Raw genomic sequence first — 21,967 nt, 5'->3', positions numbered from 1 at the left:
GGATGGACCTACTACGTGAAGTAAGTCAGATAAAGACAAATATCAAATGATATCACTAATATGTGGAATCTAAAAAAATTGATACAAACGAACTTATTTACAAAAAATAAAGAGACTCACCGACACAGAAAACAAATTTACAGTTACCAAAGAGGAAAGGGGAGGGAGGGATAAATTAGGAGTTTGGGATTAACACATACACTTCACTAAATATAAAATAAAAAACAAGGTCCTACTGTATAGTTCAGGGAACTATATTCAATATCTTATAATAACCTATAATGGAAAAGAATCTGAAAAAGAGTATATACATATATATCTGTATCACTTTGCTGTATACCTGAAACTAATACAACATTGTACATCAACTATACTTCAATAAAAAGTTGTTTGTTTTGAGGAAAAAAAAAGAATTAAGGTACTTCATGCACAGAGAGTTGCAGAACTCTAATGCAGCAGAGAGAAATAAAAAGTTCAACACCTAGAGATAGAATTCCACTTAAGGAAGAGATCTGTTTTATCTTCAGAAATTACTTTCATAAGCTACAAGGCTATAGGTCTTGGGGCAAAACCAGACAACCTAGGCTTGATACAAAGTTAAAAATAAAAAAAGAAAAGAAAAAGGGGATCCAGAAACAAAGCTGGATGCTAGAGAATTAGCAGAAGAGATGGTCTCTCAAAATTCCCCAGACAGGGGTAGACAAAGGATTACAAATTTTGATCCTAATGTCCGCTTGAGCCTACACATATTACTTGGGTTTGTGGTACTTCCTCCCTGACATGTAAAATGGAGGTTCAGGGAAAGTTTTTCTAAATCTTAAAAGACAAGGTGATGATAGCATGCTGGGGACTTGGCCACATTCAAGAGGCCAAGTAAACTTTCTTCTTGAGAAGCCACATATGAGGTTTACACATGTTTAACCTAAATTTACACAATACTACATTATGGGAACCAAAATTATTATTGTTGCAGTGAATATGCTTTTAATTTTTCTGTTTTTTAACTTTAAAATTATAGGTCAGTTACACTTTTATTTGAGGGAGAAACCTGAAGAAAATTCGTACTTTAAAAATAAATTTTAAAAAATATTAAATGTGAATGAAACATTCTATCTTTACTTCTTATACAGTGGAATTTGAATGAACTGGTTTTATATGTATATATTGCATACATAGAGATATGCAGAAGACAATAATTTAGCTTAAAACTTCATAGTTTTTATATTCAGTGTATTTAACAAATACAAGGAATTTCATTAAATACTTAAAAATATTCACAAAAGCTGAACAGGCACCAGCATTATTAATTTATCTTATATTCTAAAATAAAATTTTGGTTGACAAATTCCAGCTACAAAATATGATTAGGAAAAAAGACTGATAATAGAAGAAATCATTTGAAAATGAAGCTGCCCTAAAAAAACTAAATTATAGTGCTGCAAATGTGAATTATGCAGGATTACTAAAGTTGACTTCATTTGAAAAGATAAGATACAAGATAAGATAAACACATATGAAATCCAGTAAAATAACATCATTTAGGTTAATAACCAAATAGGAAAGTAATCTTATAGGCGATCTCCTCTAAAAAGATCTCATGTTTTAGCATAAAATATGACTTTAGCCAGCACTAAAATGTTTTTTCTGAAGATTTTTATTTCTAGCGGAATTCAGAAATATTTCATATAAAATCTTAAGTAGATCAACATTGTATCGTTATTATATCACATACAAGATATGATATACAAGATAAGATTTCAGAATATATAAAGTTCCAGTAAGTTAATTAATCAAGATGAAAGTTCATATAATATTTTGCATGAATCAAAAATGTGCCTGAACCATGATTCTCCATAGCAAAGCACACAGACTGGAGTATGAAAGCCTGAATGTGTGTTTGTGTTGTTGCTGCATTGCTGGTGTGGAGGCTGATTTTCAAGCAGAGGGGAAAGGGCTGTGTCAGTGATGTAAGAATCCCATCAATAATGGAAAACACCAACGGCTATGTAGTGGTGTCTTGAAGACAAAATAAAACCCTAAGGGATTTGATTGGTAGGAGCAGAAGAGAAAGTGGTTCACTGTGTTCATTGGAAGATGAAACAGCGGCCAGAGGAACTACAAGAAAAGAAGTTTCTTATGTGGACTAAAAAAGATGGGTGATGTAAATCTAGCCTGGTTCTGAGCAGAGTTTGTGGGTCAACCTAATTTGAGCTAAAGGGCACGTTTATCCCATTTAAAGTATCTTCCGGGAATCATTAGCTGTCCAATTATTGGTTAAGTCCTGAAATAAAATAAGTTAGTCTGGCTGATTTTTTGTCTGGTCTAGAGTACCTCTGCATTTTTATCAATAGGATACAATGAATAAAACTGAGTAAAACCTAAAATTTCAGCTTTCTCAGTGTATTGATGACCACTGGCTCCCATCTCATCACCCCTTGTTTCATCAAGAATGTGGTTCTTCAGAGCTGGCCTTCCAAGAAAGTTTATAAAATTGGACAATCTCATCCCTGCATTATTGAGTTCATGACCCTCATTTTACTACCCCAGAAACTGGGATTTATAAAAGGTAAAGAATTGCCAGAAACCACATAGCCAGAGCAAGAAGCCATGGTTCTCTGCACACTTAGTCTCATGGTCCTGCTCGTCAGAGGCCAAAACATGAGCCAAAGGATGTGATAATTTATACTTGTTGCCGATTTACACTTCACTTCCTACTTGCGTGCCTGTCAATATCCATCTTTTTCCAAGAAGACCTTATACCATAATATACTTTAAATCTCCATCAACATTTTGATCAGCCCAAGATAAAGGATTTTTATTCCATATTATACTTATTGCTGGATCCAAGAAAAATAATTGGAATGCATGCATTCTGTATAACACTTGGAGAGAAAGTCCAATATATTTCTAAGAAACATAAGTTAAAATTATGTGATATAATAATGATACAATGTTGATCTAGTTAAGATTTTATATGAAATATTTCTGAATTCCACTAGAAATAGAAATCTTCAGAAAAAAAATTTTAATGCTGGCTAAAGTCACATTTTATGCTAAAACATGAGATCTTTTTAGAGGAGATCACCTATAAGATTACTTTCCTATTTGGTTATTAACCTAAATGATGTTATTTTACTGGATTTCATATGTGCTGCAGATCCTGCTGGGAAAGCATAAAACCGGGCTCAGGAAGAGGCAATGTGGCTATATGAGAAAAGCTGCCATATGTGGAACCTCACTTAATGCCTGTTGAAATTTTCGTATTTCATGTCTCCTAGGGAAATGTCCATTGTGCTATTGTGTAATTTTATCAGCATGAACTTCTGCTGAATATTTTCTCTTCTCTTCAAAACCCATATTTTGGTAGAGCTAACTTCAAAACTTAATGTTACAACATCTGTGCCCATACACCTGGGAGCCATCGAAGACATATCCTAAACATTATCTACATTTTCTAATCTTATATAGAATGCTGTGAAATGAGACAAAAAGGTTATACATTTTTCCTGGTCTGGAATTTTTTGAAAGGAACCACTTTCTGTCTCCTTAGAAAGATTCTCAAAAGAGAACCAATATTGGGCTTCCCTGGTGGCGCAGTGGTTGAGAATCTGCCTGCCAATGCAGGGGACACGGGTTCGAGCCCTGGTATGGGAAGATCCCACATGCTGCGGAGCAACTAGGCCCGTGAGCCACAACTACTGAGCCTGCGCGTCTGGAGCCTGTGCTCCGCAACAAGAGAGGCCACGATAGTGAGAGGCCCGCGCACCATGATGAAGAGTGGCCCCCGCTGGCTGCAACTAGAGAAAGCCCTTGCACAGAAATGAAGACCCAACACAGCCAAAAATAAATAAATAAATAAATAAATTTAAAAAAAAAAGAGAACCAATATTCCTAAGGCTGTAAAGAATATCGCTACAAATTTAACAGAGTACTCATTTGTTTTTTTTTTTTTGCAGATAAGAGTAGCTCTTAATGCTTATATGCAACTTTCCATTAAGAGACACTGTGAATATACACAAAACCTGGAGCTATGTTCTCAAAATATTTTCAAACAAGACTCTTCAGTAACTAGGAAACAAAAGAAAGCAAAAGAACATTCTATGACTTTGAATTTATTTACTACTTTTATTCTGTGGATCTACCAATAAATCAATGGCATCTTCTTTTAAAAATAAAAATTATGGTTGAATCAGCATTTCTCAAACAGAAGATTGAGATCTTGACCAAAAAAAAAAAAAAAATTTTCTGAATATACAGAAATGTCTCCCACCTCACCTTTCATTAATTGTTCTATCTTTCTGTATTAAATATACATTTTGAAACAGCCTGCAGGAGATGGTACTGATAACAAAATGGGCAGAACAATTTGCTGCTGAAGGATAATGTAGACTATATGAAATTTTTATGGCTTCAAAATAGTTAGGAATGGATTTGGGGAACTCCACATGTGGATTCTCTTGATTTTGTCATCAATTTATCCAATTATGATGAGTACTAAACACTTAAGGTGTGCTTTCTATGTGTCAGGTATTGTTGGAATTGCTTTACATCACTTTACTCATTAAAGTTTCATCACAAGCATATCTGTCATCACCCTCTTACAGATGAGGAAACTGAGGCATTGAAAGATTAAATAATCTGCCTCAGGTCACCCAGCTTGTCAGTGGGGGGCAGGGCTGCTGCAGTGCACCCCAAATCTACATTGCTCCCTTTTCCTTTGGTTACTTTCTTTATATGTAAGAGAATAGCTTTTAACTCTTACTTTGAAGCAACGAATAAGATGATAAAGGTGGTTAATTTTAAGTTATTTCGAATTTAAACAGAAATATTCAAGGCAGGTCCAAGTTAATTATCTCTGGTAAAGAAGGGAAAACTCAGTTAATTCAAGCCCATAAGCATTATTACTCTCCAACAGTGAAAAGTCAAATTTTAAACAAAGAAATTCAACTTCAAAGTTGCTACAAGCAAGAGGCTTCCCTGGTGGTGCAGTGGTTAGGAGTCCTCCTGCTAGTGCGGGGCACACGGGTTCAAGCCCTGGTCCGGGAGGAGCCCACATACCGCGGGGCAACTGAGCCCGTGCACCTCAGCTGCTGGGCCTGTGCTCTGGAGCCCGCGAGCCACAACTACTGAAGCCCACACGCCTGGAGCCCGTGCTCCGCAGCGGGAGAAGCCACCGCAATGAGAAGCCAGCGCACCGCAACAAAGAGTAGCCCTCGCTGGCTGCAGCTAGAGAGGGCCTGCGCGCAGCAATGAAGACCCAGTGCAGCCAATAAAACAAATTAATTAAGTAATTAAAAAAAAGTTGCTACAAGCAAGTAGCGGAATTTGATCTTACTTCTTTCCCACATGCCATTCCTCCATTTGCAGAAGAGGATTGGCATCCCTACGAGGGAGAACTGAACTCTTCAGCAACTAGAGGAGTCCTACATGCTGGAGAAGCCACTGGGAGAAGGGTGACAAGTCAATGTGTGCTGAACATGAGCTTTTTCCCTTGTAGGTCAAGTTAAAAAGAGGACAATGTACCAGTTGTTTGATGTTCCTCATTTGCATGCCCTGAGGCACAACGTACAAAGTAAATAATTTCTGCTATAGAGAAATTAAGCAGGCAGATGCAATATCCTCTATTTTATATTTTACAAGTACAACTGAATGTATAACCGAGCAGGACCCTATGGGGCCTTCCTGGAACAGACCCTTCCCCCATATCCTCCTCTGTAGCTCCTCTCTGAAGTACCCAGATAAGACTATCTCATGCATATTTCCTGAATTTTTCAGATGCTAAAAACCACCACCAAAGGGAAGAAATTAACTACTTGCTGATCATGAGCGCTTAGCCCCCAGACCTTCTGGAGCCTAAGGATTGATAATGTTAACTCCTGGGACACCACCCTGTTACCTCATCATCAACCAATCAGAGAATTGTGCAGCAGCTGATCACAGACCCTTCGACGCCCCTCCCTCTCTGGCCTTTAAAAATGCTTTGCTGAAACCCTTCAGGGAATTTGGAATGTTTTGAACACTAGCCACCCATTCACGGCCCTTTGATAAACCTTTCTCTGCTCAAAACTCTGATGTTTCAGTTTGTTTGGCTTCACTGTGAGAGGGGAATATGAACTGCTGTTCAGTAACAAAGGAGCAAGGCCATGTATCTGTATTTCAAGTAAAGGTTGTATCAATTTTCTATTATCAGCGTCAGACATAAAATTCTCCAAATATACCATTTACTTGACTTGCCAGGAACATGGCGTCATGAAGCTGAACTAGGATTTGCAATTAGAGAAAAGGTCATTAGAGGCATAGATATAGAAGAATATTGCGCTCTAAATGCAGCGGAAATTTAAAAAAGATGTCAAAACCACTAACATGACTTAGTAATTAAACTGTGTCAACGCAGCTGCCAAAAAGAGTTCATAATTTGGAAGCTGTGCTTACTATTGACCTGATTTGACAATTGAGATCATGTCTGTGTTTTCATTTGAAAACAAAATTGATCCCTGTGTTCTGTGAACAAGGCCTGTCAAGTTATTACTCTGTAACTACTTTGCAAACACATTTTTATTTAAGATCAGTATGATTTATGATACAGCAGAAGAGATCAATTATTTCCTTTTTTATTTCACATTTTAGCTCCTTTTAAGAGATTGCTTTATACTGGAAAATGAAATTCTTTAAGTTCTTTAATAAATAATAAATTTCTTTGATAATTTTTTAAAGACTTTTTAAAATGTCTACCTTTACTCTAATATATTGACTTCTTGCCCCAAATGCTGCTTTAAAATTTACGAAGTGTTCATTCTTCTTATGTCCTCTGAAATCATCTTATTTTTTTAAACAGTATTCAATATAATTGTACCCTAATATTATTGGGCAAACTTATCATTTAGAAGGCTTATATAATGTGCTTATTTTACACAAATTGCTTCCTTCGTCACTACCGCATGAAGGATGACAGAATGAAATCAATACAAAATGGTTAATCTATTTGTTTTAAAGCCATTTCAGATTTTCTAGGACTTTTATCCGTCTAGCCCATAATTTCTATTTCTTAGAGGCTTTCTCAAAACTATGATTTTTAAAAATCGAATCTAAATGAATAATAAAAACATCCTCATACTCTTTGAAAGGCCGAAAAACTGTTACAAGTATCTTCTTTTGCTACTTCTGGATTTTATTCTACTTTCACAAGTAGGTTTAGAATTAAAGAAATGTTCATTTTGCCCCTTGACAGACAGCAATTTCATGAGGATAACTCTGATGGTTGAATTCTAGGCAGGAATCCAAAGAAACTCTCTATTCTTGATGGGTTAATTTAAGAGCAGTCCTACCTTTTTCACCTTCTTCTTCTTGGTCATCTGTTAGTGGAATCACTTCTTGCTGCTCCACGATCGTGGTATCTTCTTGGTTCGATGAAAGCTCTAAATAGAATGAGACAGAAGGATACTCAGGGATGTTTTAGTTGGAATCATTGAGAAAACAGTGACTACAGCACAAAGTTCTTTTTTCCCCTCCAAGTTTCAACAGGCATACAAAGCAGAACACTACCACCGTTGTCTAGTAATCACTGCTGAATGCATACACGCACCCTACTCATACACACCAGTATATACAGAAGTCAAGATCCACAGTTTCACGTCATTCTCAGATAACAATATATTCTGGTTTCAATACCTTCTGTTTCCATATATGAGCTCTGGGACTCTGCCTCAATTTTTATTTCATTCTTCATTGAATCATTCTGTTGTCCTGTTAAGAACAGTGATTGAAAAATAAATGTGATATGCATGACCATAGCTTTATTCCTGGTTTAAAAAGGCAAACATTTCAGAAACCATGCTTTGATCATGCCTGGAGAGGTAGACAACAGTTTTGAACCAAAGCGGAGGGTGAAGATGTCATTTTGCAAATCATCAAAATTATATCAATTGTTTTATGAGAAATATCCAAATAATGTAGGCAAAACCCTCTTCTTTGAACTGAATAGCATAATTAATATTTAGCTTATAAATACACTGAACATCAGTGGATACAACCTGGCTATTTTGAAATTTTAAATAATTTCTGGGTTGCAGAGGTTACATCCAATTTCCCTTTATTATATAGATATTTCCCGTCTTGAGGATTCCTAGAAAATTAAAACACTGCTTATATTTTCATTCTTCTATCAAGAGAGCATAATAAAACTTTAGTAATGTGAGCACACAGGGATGGGGGTCACCTAACAGCTCAACCATTCTCACAAAACACCTACTAAATATAGCAAAAGTCAGGAGAGAATTCAGCCAGCTCTTGATTACTCCAAGGCTGATTATCTAGGAATGGTTTTACTTTTGCACCCCCTAGGTTCTCCTCCTCTCCCCTGTGGCGTCTAGAACATTTAAGTGCTAAGAGAAGAAACTGAAATCTGTCCACTTTGCATCATTTTAATGAAAGATTTTATGCTAAGGATATTTAACTGTTGAATTAAAAAAAAAAAAAATTCCAGAGCCAGAGGTTACAGGCGCGAAGGTGAAGCAGACGTGTTTGGGCTCTTTGTCTGGGTCGGTCCCTGTGGGAGATGTATCATTGTTCCAAGTTGTCTCTACTTCTGTAGGAGGGTCCTCATTCCCTGCCTGTGACCATGTGACCTGCACTGGCTCCTGTGAGACAAGCGTATGTACCCAGCCCATATAAACCGAATATACAGTGTGTGCTCTTTTGTATCTTACTTTTTTATACTTGTTTTCTGTAAGATTAATCCTAGTCACTGCATGCATCAATTGTCCATTCTTTCTCACTGACGTATATTCTTCCATTGTAGAAATATGTTTCAGTTTGAGGCTAAACGAATAACACTGCTAAAAACATTCTTGTACGTGTCTTTTGATGGACATACGTACTCATATCACTTGGGTATTAACACAGGAGTGAGACTGTTAAGTAACAGGCAACACACATGTTTAGCTTTACTAGTTCCTGAAAAAACAGTGCTCTGAAGAGTTTGTTCCATTTTATAGTGCCACCAGAAATGTATGAGAATTCCATTTGTGCCCTTTATTCTTTAGACTATGTTGTGATACTACTTGTCACAAAAGTCTTTATATGGAGCAGAAAGTCATGCAAAATCTTCCCCCCAAAACCCATTTCCATCCTTTTCACCTCTGGGTACCATATAGAGTGATCACATCTTTGCATACTGAATCCCTTTGCCTATTCACCTATTTATTATTCTCCTCATCACACTAATATAGCTGTATCTGTGTTTGTTTCCCTTATCAGGGTATGAGCACTGTGAAGACAAATACTGTTTTATTCATTTCTCTTCCTAGCACCTACTAATAAGGAGTGATCCAAAAATGTCCATTTAATTGGTCCTCTGTTATAGTATTCATCAATGTCTCTAAATAGTAATTAGGAACTGTAACTTACTTCCTATTGTACCTTTAGCAACAAAGCACTAAGGTTACTAGACGCTTCATATACTATATTTACTGCAAAGAACCTTGGAAGAAGAATTGAATGTTTTAGGCAAATCACAACCTCTTTGGGCTTCAATTTTATTATCTTTAGAAAAAAAGGCCAAAAAACTAGATACTATCTTAGATTCCCTCTATCTTTGGCATTATATAAGGATATGTCTGCTGGTAAAGTTTCTAGTCATCCCTGACATTTGTTTACTGGGAGGATGATGTGGAGGGAACCTTCACTGTTTTGAGTGAGCCTCATTCTCTACCACTGTTGATGGGGAACTGACCATCACACCTCCTCCCAGTCATTGCTGGGACCTTAACTCATTATCTGTGATCTGGCTTTGTACAGTGATGGGGAAGAGCAGGGCATTCGGAGAGTAGAAGCGGCCACTTTAGTGCAGTGTGTCTCCAGTCCCAGCGCTCCATTCGATACATTTTCAGAGGAAGTCCATCAGGAATAGGAAGATCGCAATTCACCAGGGCCTGGGGCACCGCAGATTGGATGGGACCACGTGGCGTGGTAGCCTAAGGCTTTGATGAATACTAGGGATTTTCTCGCCTACCAGTAACGTCTGGCACTTCACTTTGAGGATAAGAGGCCATTGCAAAGCTCTTTTGGAATATTCCTCTCCTCTGCCCTTTTCACTTGCCTCACTCTTCACCTGTTTTCACCTGTGTGCTTTACATATTTTGGCCATCTTCTCTTGAAACGAAAATGCATATTTTTTTTCCCTCATTTTTCTGAAATTAAGTTAGTGAAAAATGGGGAAAGCAATGAGGTTCTCAGCTTTGAAATCCAAGAATGCTCATACTTGCTCATGCCTGAGCCACGCCAGGATCTGGCATATTGTATGCAGGAGGGGTATGTGTGAGCACCGTGCCCTGCACCCAGGCCTGCTGTGTGTTAATGATGACTCAGCCCATCTGCCTTTCTCTTCAGCCACTCAGAAATACCACATTCCATCCTGCTTTATTGACCCCATGGGGGCACGCTTTATGTTTGCCTCTCTACATTCAGTCTGGCTGAATTCCACCCACTGTCCTTTGCCCTAATCCCTCCTGGCAGAAGAAACAAAAGAACATAAAGGATCCCACAGTTTATATGTATATTTTTTATACAGTGAACTCAATCATCCATACTAATGGGAGGGGACCATTAGAATAGATAATCCAAAAATCCATTCACTTTTCTTTAGAAATAGATCACATGATTGTTTCCTGGAGGCCTGGTAATTAAGTTTGGCTCAAGCTAATGCTTTAATTAATTTGCATAAAAATCGGTCTGGGAACATCAGTCTGGAATTAAACATTTCTAGAGGAGGATAAACCTAAACTCACTTCATAAATGGACTGTTTTTGAACAATAGCAACAACAATATAGTTTTGTTGTTTATAGGTTATTAGATGCTCAGATCTTCCTAAGAACAAAGACTTTGTTTCTTTGATGCTTCTCTTAAAGATAATAGAAATTATGTCCTTTTGTTAAGCTTGCACCTTGATTGCTGCTATTATTCAAAATTCTGCTTGTCTAAAAGTACCCCAGATTAAGAGTAAAGTTAAACCTAGGTTAGTGTGAATTTGATTATCTTCTAAGCTATCCTTAGAATTCTCCTAGGGCCAATAAAATTTACTTTCCTAATGTAAATTATTTCTATGATTATTCTTTTTTGTAGTTACAAAAGAAAGTCAGTTTTCTTATAGAAACACTTAAAAATACTTACAAATATTGAGAATTATGAATAATTTTACAACTAAGGGATTGCCACTGTTAATGCTGTAAACTATCATTCTTTTGTACATGTGTGTATGTACATATGCACGCATGTATATATATGTATACAAATATATTTATCTGTATATAAGTGTGTGCCTTTATGTATGTCTGAATATAAAAAATATGTAACTATACACACACACACTTATATACGCACATACATACACAATATACAGAAATATATAAATGTATCCTGGCATTGAAATGAATTTACACTTTGATTCTTGCTTTTCTAGTTTACATTTTTATAAGCAGCTTACACTGTCATTACAGTTTCTTCAGAAATCTTATAAGATGCATTATATTCCATGTTATAGACATATTTTTGTATGTTCCCTTTTGTTCTTTTATTTTTGCCAACAAACACAGTACTATAATGAACATTTTTGTGAATACGTACCTCTCTACTTTTGGTAGGTGTTACTTTAAGATAAATTCTTGAAGCATAATTTTTGGATCAAAGTGTAAACATTTTACCCTTTTATTACATTTTGTCAAAATTGCTAATGAGGAGGTTATGCCCTTTAATCTCCCACCAATGGTGTGTGAGCATGTTTGGATACCCTCTTCACACCAATTCTGTGTATTTTCAATCCTACTTATTAAACATCTGATATTCAAAAGGAGAAGACACTGAAATCATGTTTTATTTGCATCTCTTCAAGGAATGAAGAGATAGGTCATCTCTTCATGTTTATAATGACTGTATTTCTTCTTTTGTGAATTTTGAGTCCTTTGCCCATTTTCCTCTTGGGTTATTTTTTTTTTTTTTATTGATTTATGAGGTCTTTATTTTTGTAATAAGAAAATTAATTCTTTGTCATTTAGGCTGAGAATACTTTTCCTAACAGTTTTTCTTTAGAATTTGATTACAACCTTTATTTATCATGTTAAAATTTATATATTCAGATTTAGCCACTTTCCTCTTTTATGACATATATGGACATATGAACACACATAGTGCAGATATATATGTATGTACATGTATTTTATAATACATAAGCATACAATCATGTGTCTGTATATATTCACATTTCAAAAAGCAGTCTTATTTCAAAATAAAAAAAATATACACCCTTTGGTTCTTTTAGTCTAGTATTTTTATAGTTTCAGTTTTACATTTCATCTTTGCTCCTTTTGGAATTTAAATTGGCATAAGGAATGAGATTGGGATTCAGTTTATTTTTCCACATGGCCAAATAGTTGCCTTAATGACATTTACTGAGTCATCTGTCTTTAAAATGTCAGCCTGAGTATGTACTGAAATCTCAGATCTGCTGGGGTCTATTTCCAAATTCTTTGTTCTGTTTCACTGATCAGCCTGTCCAACCCTCCAGTAGGACTACACTGTTAATCACATTTTTCAAAGATTCCATGTCATTTTTAGTACATTTATTCTGTCACTGACTGATAATATCATGTCTGTGAATTCCCCATCTCATTCCCAATTGGATTTTATTCATATTGTATCTTTCTATATCATCTGACCCATAAAAACCCATCATTGTTATATTTAATCAGAGATTTAAATTTTTATCGATATAAAATGACCAACTCTTTCTCACGTGAGATTTTTTGCTAGAATTCTAACTGGAGAGATTCTAACGTAGTTTTCCATGTTTTCTTTTGATGCTCATTTCCCAAATATACATTTTTTCTAACTTTGCATTTTTAAAGCTTTACTATTTTATTGAAATTAATTCAATCTGAGTGGTTTTTACACTCAGTAAAGTAACCTAATTACATTTACTGTCGTAATTATTTGCCTGTGTTTCTGTCATCTTCTTTGATATATTGTGTTTCTGTTATACTGCTACTTACTTATTATTTTTATTTGCATTACTGAATGTACCCTCATGTTTGGTATGATCTTCAGGGAAAATTAGAAAATAAGATTTATTCATTTCATTTCGTGATTTAATTCTATTTGTAATTATCATAAAATGTTTCAAAGTTATTCTTTCTTCTTTTATAAATTTATTTATTTTTAAATTTTTGGCTGCATTGAGTCTTCATCGCTGCACACGGGTTTTCTCTAGTTGCGGCGAGCAGGGGCTAATCTTCATTGCGGTGTGCGGGCTTCTCATTGCGGTGGCTTTTCTTGTTGCGGAGCACGGGCTCTGTGTGTGTGGGCTTCAGCGGTTGTGGCACATGGGCTTCAGTAGTTGTGGCTTGCGGGCTCTAGAGCGCAGGCTCAGTAGTTGTGGCGCACAGGCTTAGTTGCTCCATGGCATGTGGGATCTTCCCGGACCAGGGCTCGAACCAGTGTCTCTTGCATTGGCAGGCGGATTCTTAACCACTGTGCCACCAGGGAAGTCCCTCAAAGTTATTCTTAAACCTAACTTATATTGTCAAAACCCGTAGCACAGCAGGATTTTTAGTTTTTTATTATCTTTATCGAAGTCAGCATTGTCTGCAACCCGCCCTGCTCCCCACTAGAGTCTTTGTTTTACAAACTCTGCTACTGAAATTTCCTTTCTTTACTCTCTCCCTTATTTCCTTCCTTATTTCCTCCCTTTCTTTCTTCCTCTTTTAACTCTTGTATCAAAATATGACATACGTACAGAAAGTACACAAACGATATGCAGAGCTCAATTAAATAACCGAAAGCAGGTAGAAAAACTATACATCCTTATGATAACCATCCAGCCCAGAAGCCCAGCTCACAGCTCAATCAGTATCTCCTCCCCAGTCACCCAAGTTCAATCAACACCCTGACTGTCATAGTAATCACTACCTACATTCTCTTTACCATTTTACTGCTTAAGCACATCTTTCTAAATATTAGTTATTTTTCCTGCTTTTCGAAGTTGACATAGATGAACTTGTACAATATACATGCTTTTGTACATTCTTTAGTTTAATATAAAGCTTGTGAGATTCATCCATGTTTTTGCCTGTAATTGTAGTTTGCAATTTCTGATGAGACGTCTGCTTCATCCTTATATTTGTTTCTCTGTATGTAACTTGTCTTTTTCATCTGATTGTTTTTGAGATTTTTCTGTTTATCACTGGTGTTGAGCAAGTTGATTGTGATTTGCTTAAGTATAATTTTCTTTATGTTTCTTGTGCTTTGGGGTCATAGAACTTCTTGTATATGTGAGTTCATAGTTTTCATAAAGTTTCTGAAAAATTTCAGCAACTATTACTTCAAATATTTTTTTCTGTCTCCCTTTCCCATGCCTTCCTTGAGAGATTCCAGTTCATGATTATTGTATTTGGAATCACTCTTGAAGTTGTTCCATGGCTCACTGATGCTCTTTTCATTTCCTTCAGTCATTTATTCTCTCTGTGTTTGAATTTGGATAGTTTCTATAGCTATATCTTCAAATTCACTAATCTTTTCTTCTGCACTGTCTAATATGCCATCATTCCCGTCAAGTATAATTTTCATCTCAGACACTCAACAGAGTGAATTGAATCTTTAGAAATTCAATTTGGGTCTTTTTATATCTTCCATGTTTCTAATGAACATGGTGATCCTTCTTTTAGCTTCTTGAAGATGTGGAACACAATTAATAATTTTTAACATGCCCTTTCATATTATTACCCCATCTGTGCCATTTCTGGATTGATTTCTATTAATTGATATCTCTTCTCCTATAGGTCATACTTTCCTGTGTTTTGTCAAGTAAGCCAATTAATAACCCTACAACAAACTCGGAGTGTTCAAGTAAAAGGAAGAGTCACACGTCTCTCACTTTAAATCAGAAACTAGAAATGATTAAGCTTAGTGGGGAAGGTGTGTCAAAAGCTAAGACAGGCTGAAAGCTAGACCTCTCACACTAAGCAGTTAGCTAAGTTATGAAGGCAAAGGAAAAGTTCTTGAAGGAAATTAAAAGTGATTCTCCAGTAAACACACAAATAATAAGAAAGTGGAACAGCCTTGTTGCTGATATGGAGAAAGTTTTAGTGGTCTGGACAGAAGATCAAACCAGCCACAACATTCCCTTATGTCAAAGCCTAATCCAGGGCAAGGCCCTAACTCTCTTCAATTCTATGAAGGCTAAGAGAGGTGAGGAAGCTGCAGAAGAAAAGTTTGAAGCTAGCAGAGATTGGTTCATGAGGTTTAAGAAAAAAAAATTCACCTCTCTAACATAAAAGTACAAGGTGAAGCAGCAAGTGCTAATGTAGAAGCTGCAGTAAGTTATCCAGAAGATCTAGCTAAGATTATTAATGAAGGTGGCTACACTAAACAACAGCTTTTCAATGCAGAAGAAACAGCCTTCTATTGGAAGAAGATGCCATTTAGGACTTTTATAGCTAGAGAGGAGAAGTCAATGCCTGGCTTCAAAGCTTCAAAGGACAGCCTGACCCTCTTGTTAGGGGCTAATGCAGATGGTGACTTTAAGTTGAAGCCAATGCTCATTTGCCATCCCCCAAATCCTAGGACCCTTCAGAATTATGTTCAATCTACTCTGCCTGTGCTCTATAAATGGAACAACAAAGCCGGGATGACAGCACATCTGTTTACAACATGCTTTACTGAATATTTCAAGCCCACTGTTGAGACCTACTGCTCAGAAAAAAAGATTCCTTTCAAAATATTACTGCTCATTGACAATGAATTTGGTCACCCAAGAGCTCTGATGGAGATGGGCAATGAGATTAATGTTGTTTTCATGCCTGCTAACAAAACATCCATTCTGCAGCCCATGGGTCAAGGAGCAATTTTAGCTTTCAAGTCCCATTATTTAAGAAATCCATTTCATAAGGCTATAGCTGCCATAGATAGTTCTCTGATGGATCTGGGCAAAATAAATTGAAAACCTTCTGGAAAGCATTCACCATTTGAGAAGCCATTAGGGACATTCATGATTCATGGGAAGTGGTCAAAATATGAACATTAACAGGAATTTGGAAGAAGTTGATTCCAGCCTTCATGGATGACTTTGAGGGGTTCAAGACTTCAGTGGAGGAAATAACTGCAGATGTGGTAGAAATAGCAAGAGAACTAGAATTAGAAGTGGAGGCTGAAGATGTGATTGAATTGCAGCAATTTCAGGATCAAACCTTCACAGATGAGGATTTACTTCTTATGGAAAAGCAAAGAAAGTGGTTTCTTGAGACGGAATCTAATTCTGGTGAATGCTGTGAAGATTGTTGAAATGACAGCAAAGGGTTTAGAACATTACATAAACTTAGTTAAGAAAGCAGTGGCAGGGTTTGAGAGGATCGACTCCAATTTTGAAAGAAGTTCTACTGTGGGTAAAATGCTATCAAACAGCACTGTATGCTACAGAGAAATCGTTCATGGAAGGCAGAGTCAATGATGTGGAAAACGTCATTGTTGTCTTATTTTAAGAAACTGCCACAGCCACCCCAAACTTCAGCAACCACCACCCTGATCAGTCAGCAGCCACCAACATCCAGGCAAGACCCTCCACCAGCAGAAAGATCACGACTCCCTGGAGACTCAGATGATAGTTTGCATTTTCTAGCAATAAAGTCTTTTTGAAATTAAGGTGTGTGTATTGTTTTTTTAGACATAATGCTATTGCATACTTAATAGACTACAGTATAGTATAAACATAACTTTTATATGCACTGGGAAACCAAAAAATTCATGTGACTTGCTTTATTGCAATATTTGCTTTATTTCAGTGGTCTGGAACAGAACCCACAATATCTCCAAGGTGTGCCTGTACAAACACCCTAGAAAAGATTGGCCAAAACAAAGGCAGTAAGGGCCTCTGCTCATAAAACATGCAGGAACACAAGAGCTGCATGGAGATTTGCCTTCCAATACTTCTTTTCATGCCCGGTAATTTTGCTGATGACTCTGTTGGATGTGAGGTATGTTCCTATTTCTATAAATGTTCTTGAGTTTCATTCTAGGATCAGTTAAGGTATTCAGAAACAGTTTGGTCCTTTTAAGTCTTGTTTATAAGCTGGCTTGCGGAGGACAAGAGCAGCATTTAGTGAATTGCTAGTTTTGCTCCACTATTGAGGTAAACCCCTTCTGAGCCCTCTTGAGTTTTTAGGTTTTCCAGTCTGCCTGGTGGGAACAGGCACTCCTCTCAGCCCCGTGGAAGCTCCAGGTATCATTCCCTCAAGTCCTTTAATGTTCTTTACCCAGCCTCTTACGCATGCACAGATCAATACTCAGCGGAAGACTTCAGGGATTCCCTCTGTAGGTCTCTAGAGCGTTCCCTGTGTGGAGCTCTCTCCTCTCCAGGACTCTGCCCTGGAAACACTAGATGCTTGGCCTTCCAGGACTCTCAGCTCTGTGTCCTCCACTCAGGGAGTCTGCTGGGTTGTGCACTGTGGCCTGGAAAGTCTCTCCAGTCAGCAGGGACAACCACAGGCCTCACCTCACTTCCTGACTCTCAGGCATCACTGAGACTTACCAAATTTTAATGTGAATTGGTGCTTTTATTCTTCATGACAATGGAAAAACATTAGCATACTTTAATTTATCTCATCCCAATAAACGCCATTATTATGGTATATTTTATTTTATTAATTTTTTTACAGAGATTTTATTTTCATTTATTTATTTATTTTTAAAACTTTTTAGTTTATATTGTAGTATAGTTGATTAACAATGTTGTGTTAGTTTCAGGTGTACAGCAAAGTCGTTCAGTTATACATATACGTGTATCTAGTCTTTTTCAAATTCTTTTCCCATTTAGGTTGTTACGTGATACTGAGCAGAGTTCCCTGTTTTAATTCTAAGCATCTCTTAACTCCCATAGTACATTATTATTACAGTCATCATTACTAATTTGTACCATCAGTACTCATTTACATTTATCCAACAGTTACTATTTACCTTGCTTTTAATTCTTTCCTTCATCTTTGATCTTCTTTCTGGGATCAATGTCCCACCTGAAGAACACCAGAATTTTTTGGTGGTGAAGTTTGCTTTGTTTGGTCTGAAATGTTCTTAATTAACCTTTTTTCTTGAAACATACATTTTCTCTGGGTTTAGAATCCTTGGTCGGCAGCTATTCTGTTGTACTGTCTTTTTATTTCCATCCTATCTTTTGCAAAGTTAGATATCAGTCCGGTTGTTTGATAATTGCCTTTGGATGTTCTGTTTATCTTTGGCTTTCAGGAACTTTACTATATGGGCCTGGTTGTAGATTTATTTTGCTTGGAGTTCAAAGGACTTTTGGAACATGTGGCTTAATATCCCTTCTTACCAGAATTTCTTCAAGTATTGCCCAATTCCCTCTCCCCTTTCTGTCTGGGATTCCAATTACATGCATAATAGACTTTGACATTTTATCCTCCATATCTTTTCCCTTTCTTTAGTTTGCTATTCTTTTCTTCTCTCCTATTTTTATTTTCGATATGTTCTTCTGACCTAACTTCTCGTTCACAAATTCTCTTTCATCTGTGTCTAATAAACCCTAAACCCGCTCACTGAATTCTTCATTTCCGTGTGGCATCTTTTACTTCTAGACTTTTTCTTTTTTGCTTTTTTTCTGTTTTGAATTCTCAGTTCTCAGCTAAAATTTTCACTCTTGTCTTTATCCCCCTTATAGTCTTTGTGTTTTATACTTCGTAACACTACTATTTTCAGCCCAAGTGGGCTTGCCACCCTTGACTGTTTGTTTTTCATGTTACCTCCGTTCTTTATTTTTTTTCTGGCTATTTTTTGTCTGTGTGAGCTGGACATTATATTTAACAAATTGTTTATGTAAATGGTTTGAAACTTAGAATACTTTTTTCCCCCCATCTAGTATGTAATTTACATTTGTTTTTCTCAGGTACCTAGAGGGACTGGTGATTTAGGTTGATCTTCATTTAATTTGGGGATTGAGATGATTTGAAGCTGAGCAGCGGTCTCGCAAGAGGCTGATCTACTGCTGTTTCATTCTTCCTGCTAAGGTATACATCTTTGGGGTTTCAACCCGGAACACAGGGGTTTACAGGGCCCTTTGCCCTTTTGAGCAATGGGACTTAAGATGCCTTTTGCAGAATCAGCAAATGCCCTAAGGTAAAAACAGTTTCAAATTCTGTCTCTGTATGTCCATTTTCACATATATTCATTATATATATATATATATATATATATATATATATAAATTTTTTTTTTTTTTTTTTTTTGGTCCAGGTTGTCTAGTGGGAGTAATGGTCTAAATTATTTAGATTCTCATTGCTGAAAGTGAAAATGTCTCCTTCTTTTTCTTTCTCATTTAAAATAATATACTATAATTTTCAAAGGTAAAAGCAACCATTTAAGTAAGCTCTTTTGATACTAATTTTGAAACAATTATTTCAACGTTTTCATACATTTAAATGAGTCTCTTATCACGTAGTCCTTTCCAACTGTGCCCTTCTCAGTCTTGAATGTTTCCTTCCTTTCTGTATTTATTGTTTCTGCACAGGCCTTTTGTTAGTTTCTTCAGAAAGGACACTTGGGTGGCATATTTTCTTAATCTTTCTATTCCTGAGAAAATATTACTCTTGACTTCATGCATGAATAATAACTTCACTAAATATAGACACGGTGTCCTTTAGAGCTCTGGAAATGTTACTCCTTTTTTTTGTTTTTTGTTTTTTTGAGGATTTAGAGCTGTGGAAGAAGAAGGCTAAGGCTAATCTGATTTTGGTGATTTTGCTTATAACCTGATTTTGAATTTCCTAGATGCTTTAAAAGCCCTCCTTTATTATCGATCTTCAGAAATTCCATGAGGATTTGTAGGTTTCTGTTCTCATTTGAGTTTTCATTATCTTTGCCTATAAATATAACATGTACTCTTGTGTTTTGGGTAGAGGAACTGGTTTGCATTAGGAAAACTTTTTTTTCTGTTATTTTTCTAAAGACTGCTTCATTTCTATTTGTTCTATTATCTCTTCTTGGTATTCCAAGGAGACGTAGATTTAATCTCCTGTATACACTGTCTCCATGTTTCACATTTATTCTCATTGGTATCATATCTTCCTTCCAGTAGTTGCAAATCCAATGCCTACAGAGTTCAGTCAGGTAACAAAAATAAATTAAGCCAGCCAGGTACAAAATTAATGAGTAATGAGGATTGTGGAGAGCAAACATCCCTTCTAAATGTGGCAGCTACCAATCAGCTGGTATTTAGCTCTAGTAAAATACAGTTGACTCTTGAACAACATGGGTTTGAACTGTGCAGTTCACTTATAGGTAAATTTTTTTCAACAAATATGTACTACAGTACTACATGGTCTGTGGTTGGTTGAATCCGTGGATTCACAGATACGGAAGCCACAGATACAGAGGTCTGACTATAAAGTTGTTCACCGATTTTTGACTGTGTGGAGGCCTGGTGCCCCTAATTCCTGAGTTGTTCAAGATTCCAGATTCCATTTTCCCAGAAAAAGTAAAATCTGGGTTTTAGAAAATGCAATATTCCAAAGCAGAAAAAAAAAAACAAAACAACTGAAAAAGAATCTCACAACTTACCATTGGGATGATCTTGGCCACATACAGAATGATCTGTTACTTCATTTTCTTTTGTAATATTGTCATTCTTTGCAGAATCTGACATCACAAACAAGCAAAATCCCTAGTCAGCATTTTTAACCAGGAAATACAGCAGCCTCCAGCACTAAAAGAATAGATCTATGTTTGGGGGAAAAATCTATTATTTTTAAAAAATGCCATTAAAATACTTAAATATCTTCATCAATAAATAAGCTTTTCTTAAAGTACTGCATAAGATGTCTGCACAAAGTTCACAAGGTAAAAACGGTAAAGATTCGGCTAGAACATCTTTTTCACAACAAGGAAGAAAATATAAGCAGGCTTTATGCATCAGTGAAAATCTTAGGAGAATTGCACAAAAGGATATGAAAGGAAGGCAAAATAGAGAAGATTAAAGGAATATAATTTTAATGTTCTTAATGCTTCCATTACTGTCGTTGTGCATATATGGGAGCCTTGAGTCCTTGAAAAAGGCAGATGTAGAGCTTTGAAAACCAGTGGTAATTAAGTTCATCTTCCTCAGGAGCTATACCAGTAGAAAGATAGCAAAGGGGGAACACAAACCTTCTGTTTTGTGCAACTTCACCCTTTCTCTTGTGTAGCACATTTAAACGTGGGATCAGCATAAGTTCATCATTTTTTTTTTTATCGCATGATGTATTTTACAGGAAGTATGTGGCTAAAAGGATTCCAGTGACTTATGGACTCTTGCAAAGCTACAAAGGGCCCCCTGTTGGATGTTGGAGACCTCTAGGGAGGCTCTTCAAAATCCATTGGAAAGAGTACGTGAGTAGGTCAGCAAGAAGACAGAAAATAGATCTTTCATTCATTCCACAAATATTTACTAAGGGCCAACTCTACGCCAGGCACAGTTCTTGACACTGGGGAGTCAATAGTAAACAAAACAACAAATCTCTGCTCTCATAGCGGTTACAATCTAGTGGATATTTTTCATGCGGTTAAAAGGGTGATAATCCAAAGATATCTAAAAGTCATGAGCTAATCTTGTATGCATGTGGCCATGGAGAGAGCTGGGGATGGTAGACCAGCACGTCTAATACAAATGGGTTCTCTACTGAGTTCATATTCCTCAGTTGTGTTTTAACTTCCTAACAGAGCTGAATCAGATGGAATCTGAAATAAATCATTCTTGCTTTGTTTCCCTTACCCATTTTTCTCTCTCCCTCCCCAAACTAGGAGATAGCTTTAAACAATATGTTTTAGAATATTATGAGAAAGTCTGTTTCTCCAACTTGCCACAAGCAACATTTGATGGACAAGTGAGAAACCTGGGTAGTTAACATAAGATTCAAATTTAATAACCAGTGAAGCAAGTAT

General features: G+C 36.5%; 1 protein-coding gene across 8 annotated transcripts in view; it reads right to left on the bottom strand.

Annotated features, from left to right (window-relative positions):
• The window catches only part of MACROD2 (mono-ADP ribosylhydrolase 2), a 2,017,409-nt gene that overhangs the window by 92,110 nt on the left and 1,903,332 nt on the right, over positions 1 to 21,967 (bottom strand). For 7 of the 8 annotated variants that reach the window (XM_061208464.1, XM_061208463.1, XM_061208465.1 and 4 more), the window contains 3 exons: positions 20,609 to 20,686; positions 7,669 to 7,743; positions 7,326 to 7,415 (listed from right to left, as the gene is read on the bottom strand). In XM_061208464.1, coding sequence (XP_061064447.1) covers positions 7,326 to 7,415; positions 7,669 to 7,743; positions 20,609 to 20,686 — 243 coding nt within the window. The remainder of the gene's footprint in view (positions 1 to 7,325; positions 7,416 to 7,668; positions 7,744 to 20,608; positions 20,687 to 21,967) is intronic. The other variant, XM_061208466.1, reaches the window with a different exon arrangement.

This window comes from Eubalaena glacialis, chromosome 13 (genome assembly GCF_028564815.1).
Source record: "Eubalaena glacialis isolate mEubGla1 chromosome 13, mEubGla1.1.hap2.+ XY, whole genome shotgun sequence".
Lineage (NCBI taxonomy): Eukaryota > Metazoa > Chordata > Mammalia > Artiodactyla > Balaenidae > Eubalaena > Eubalaena glacialis.
Note: the sequence above shows the minus strand (reverse complement) of the source record. Positions and strands in the feature narration are given on the sequence as shown.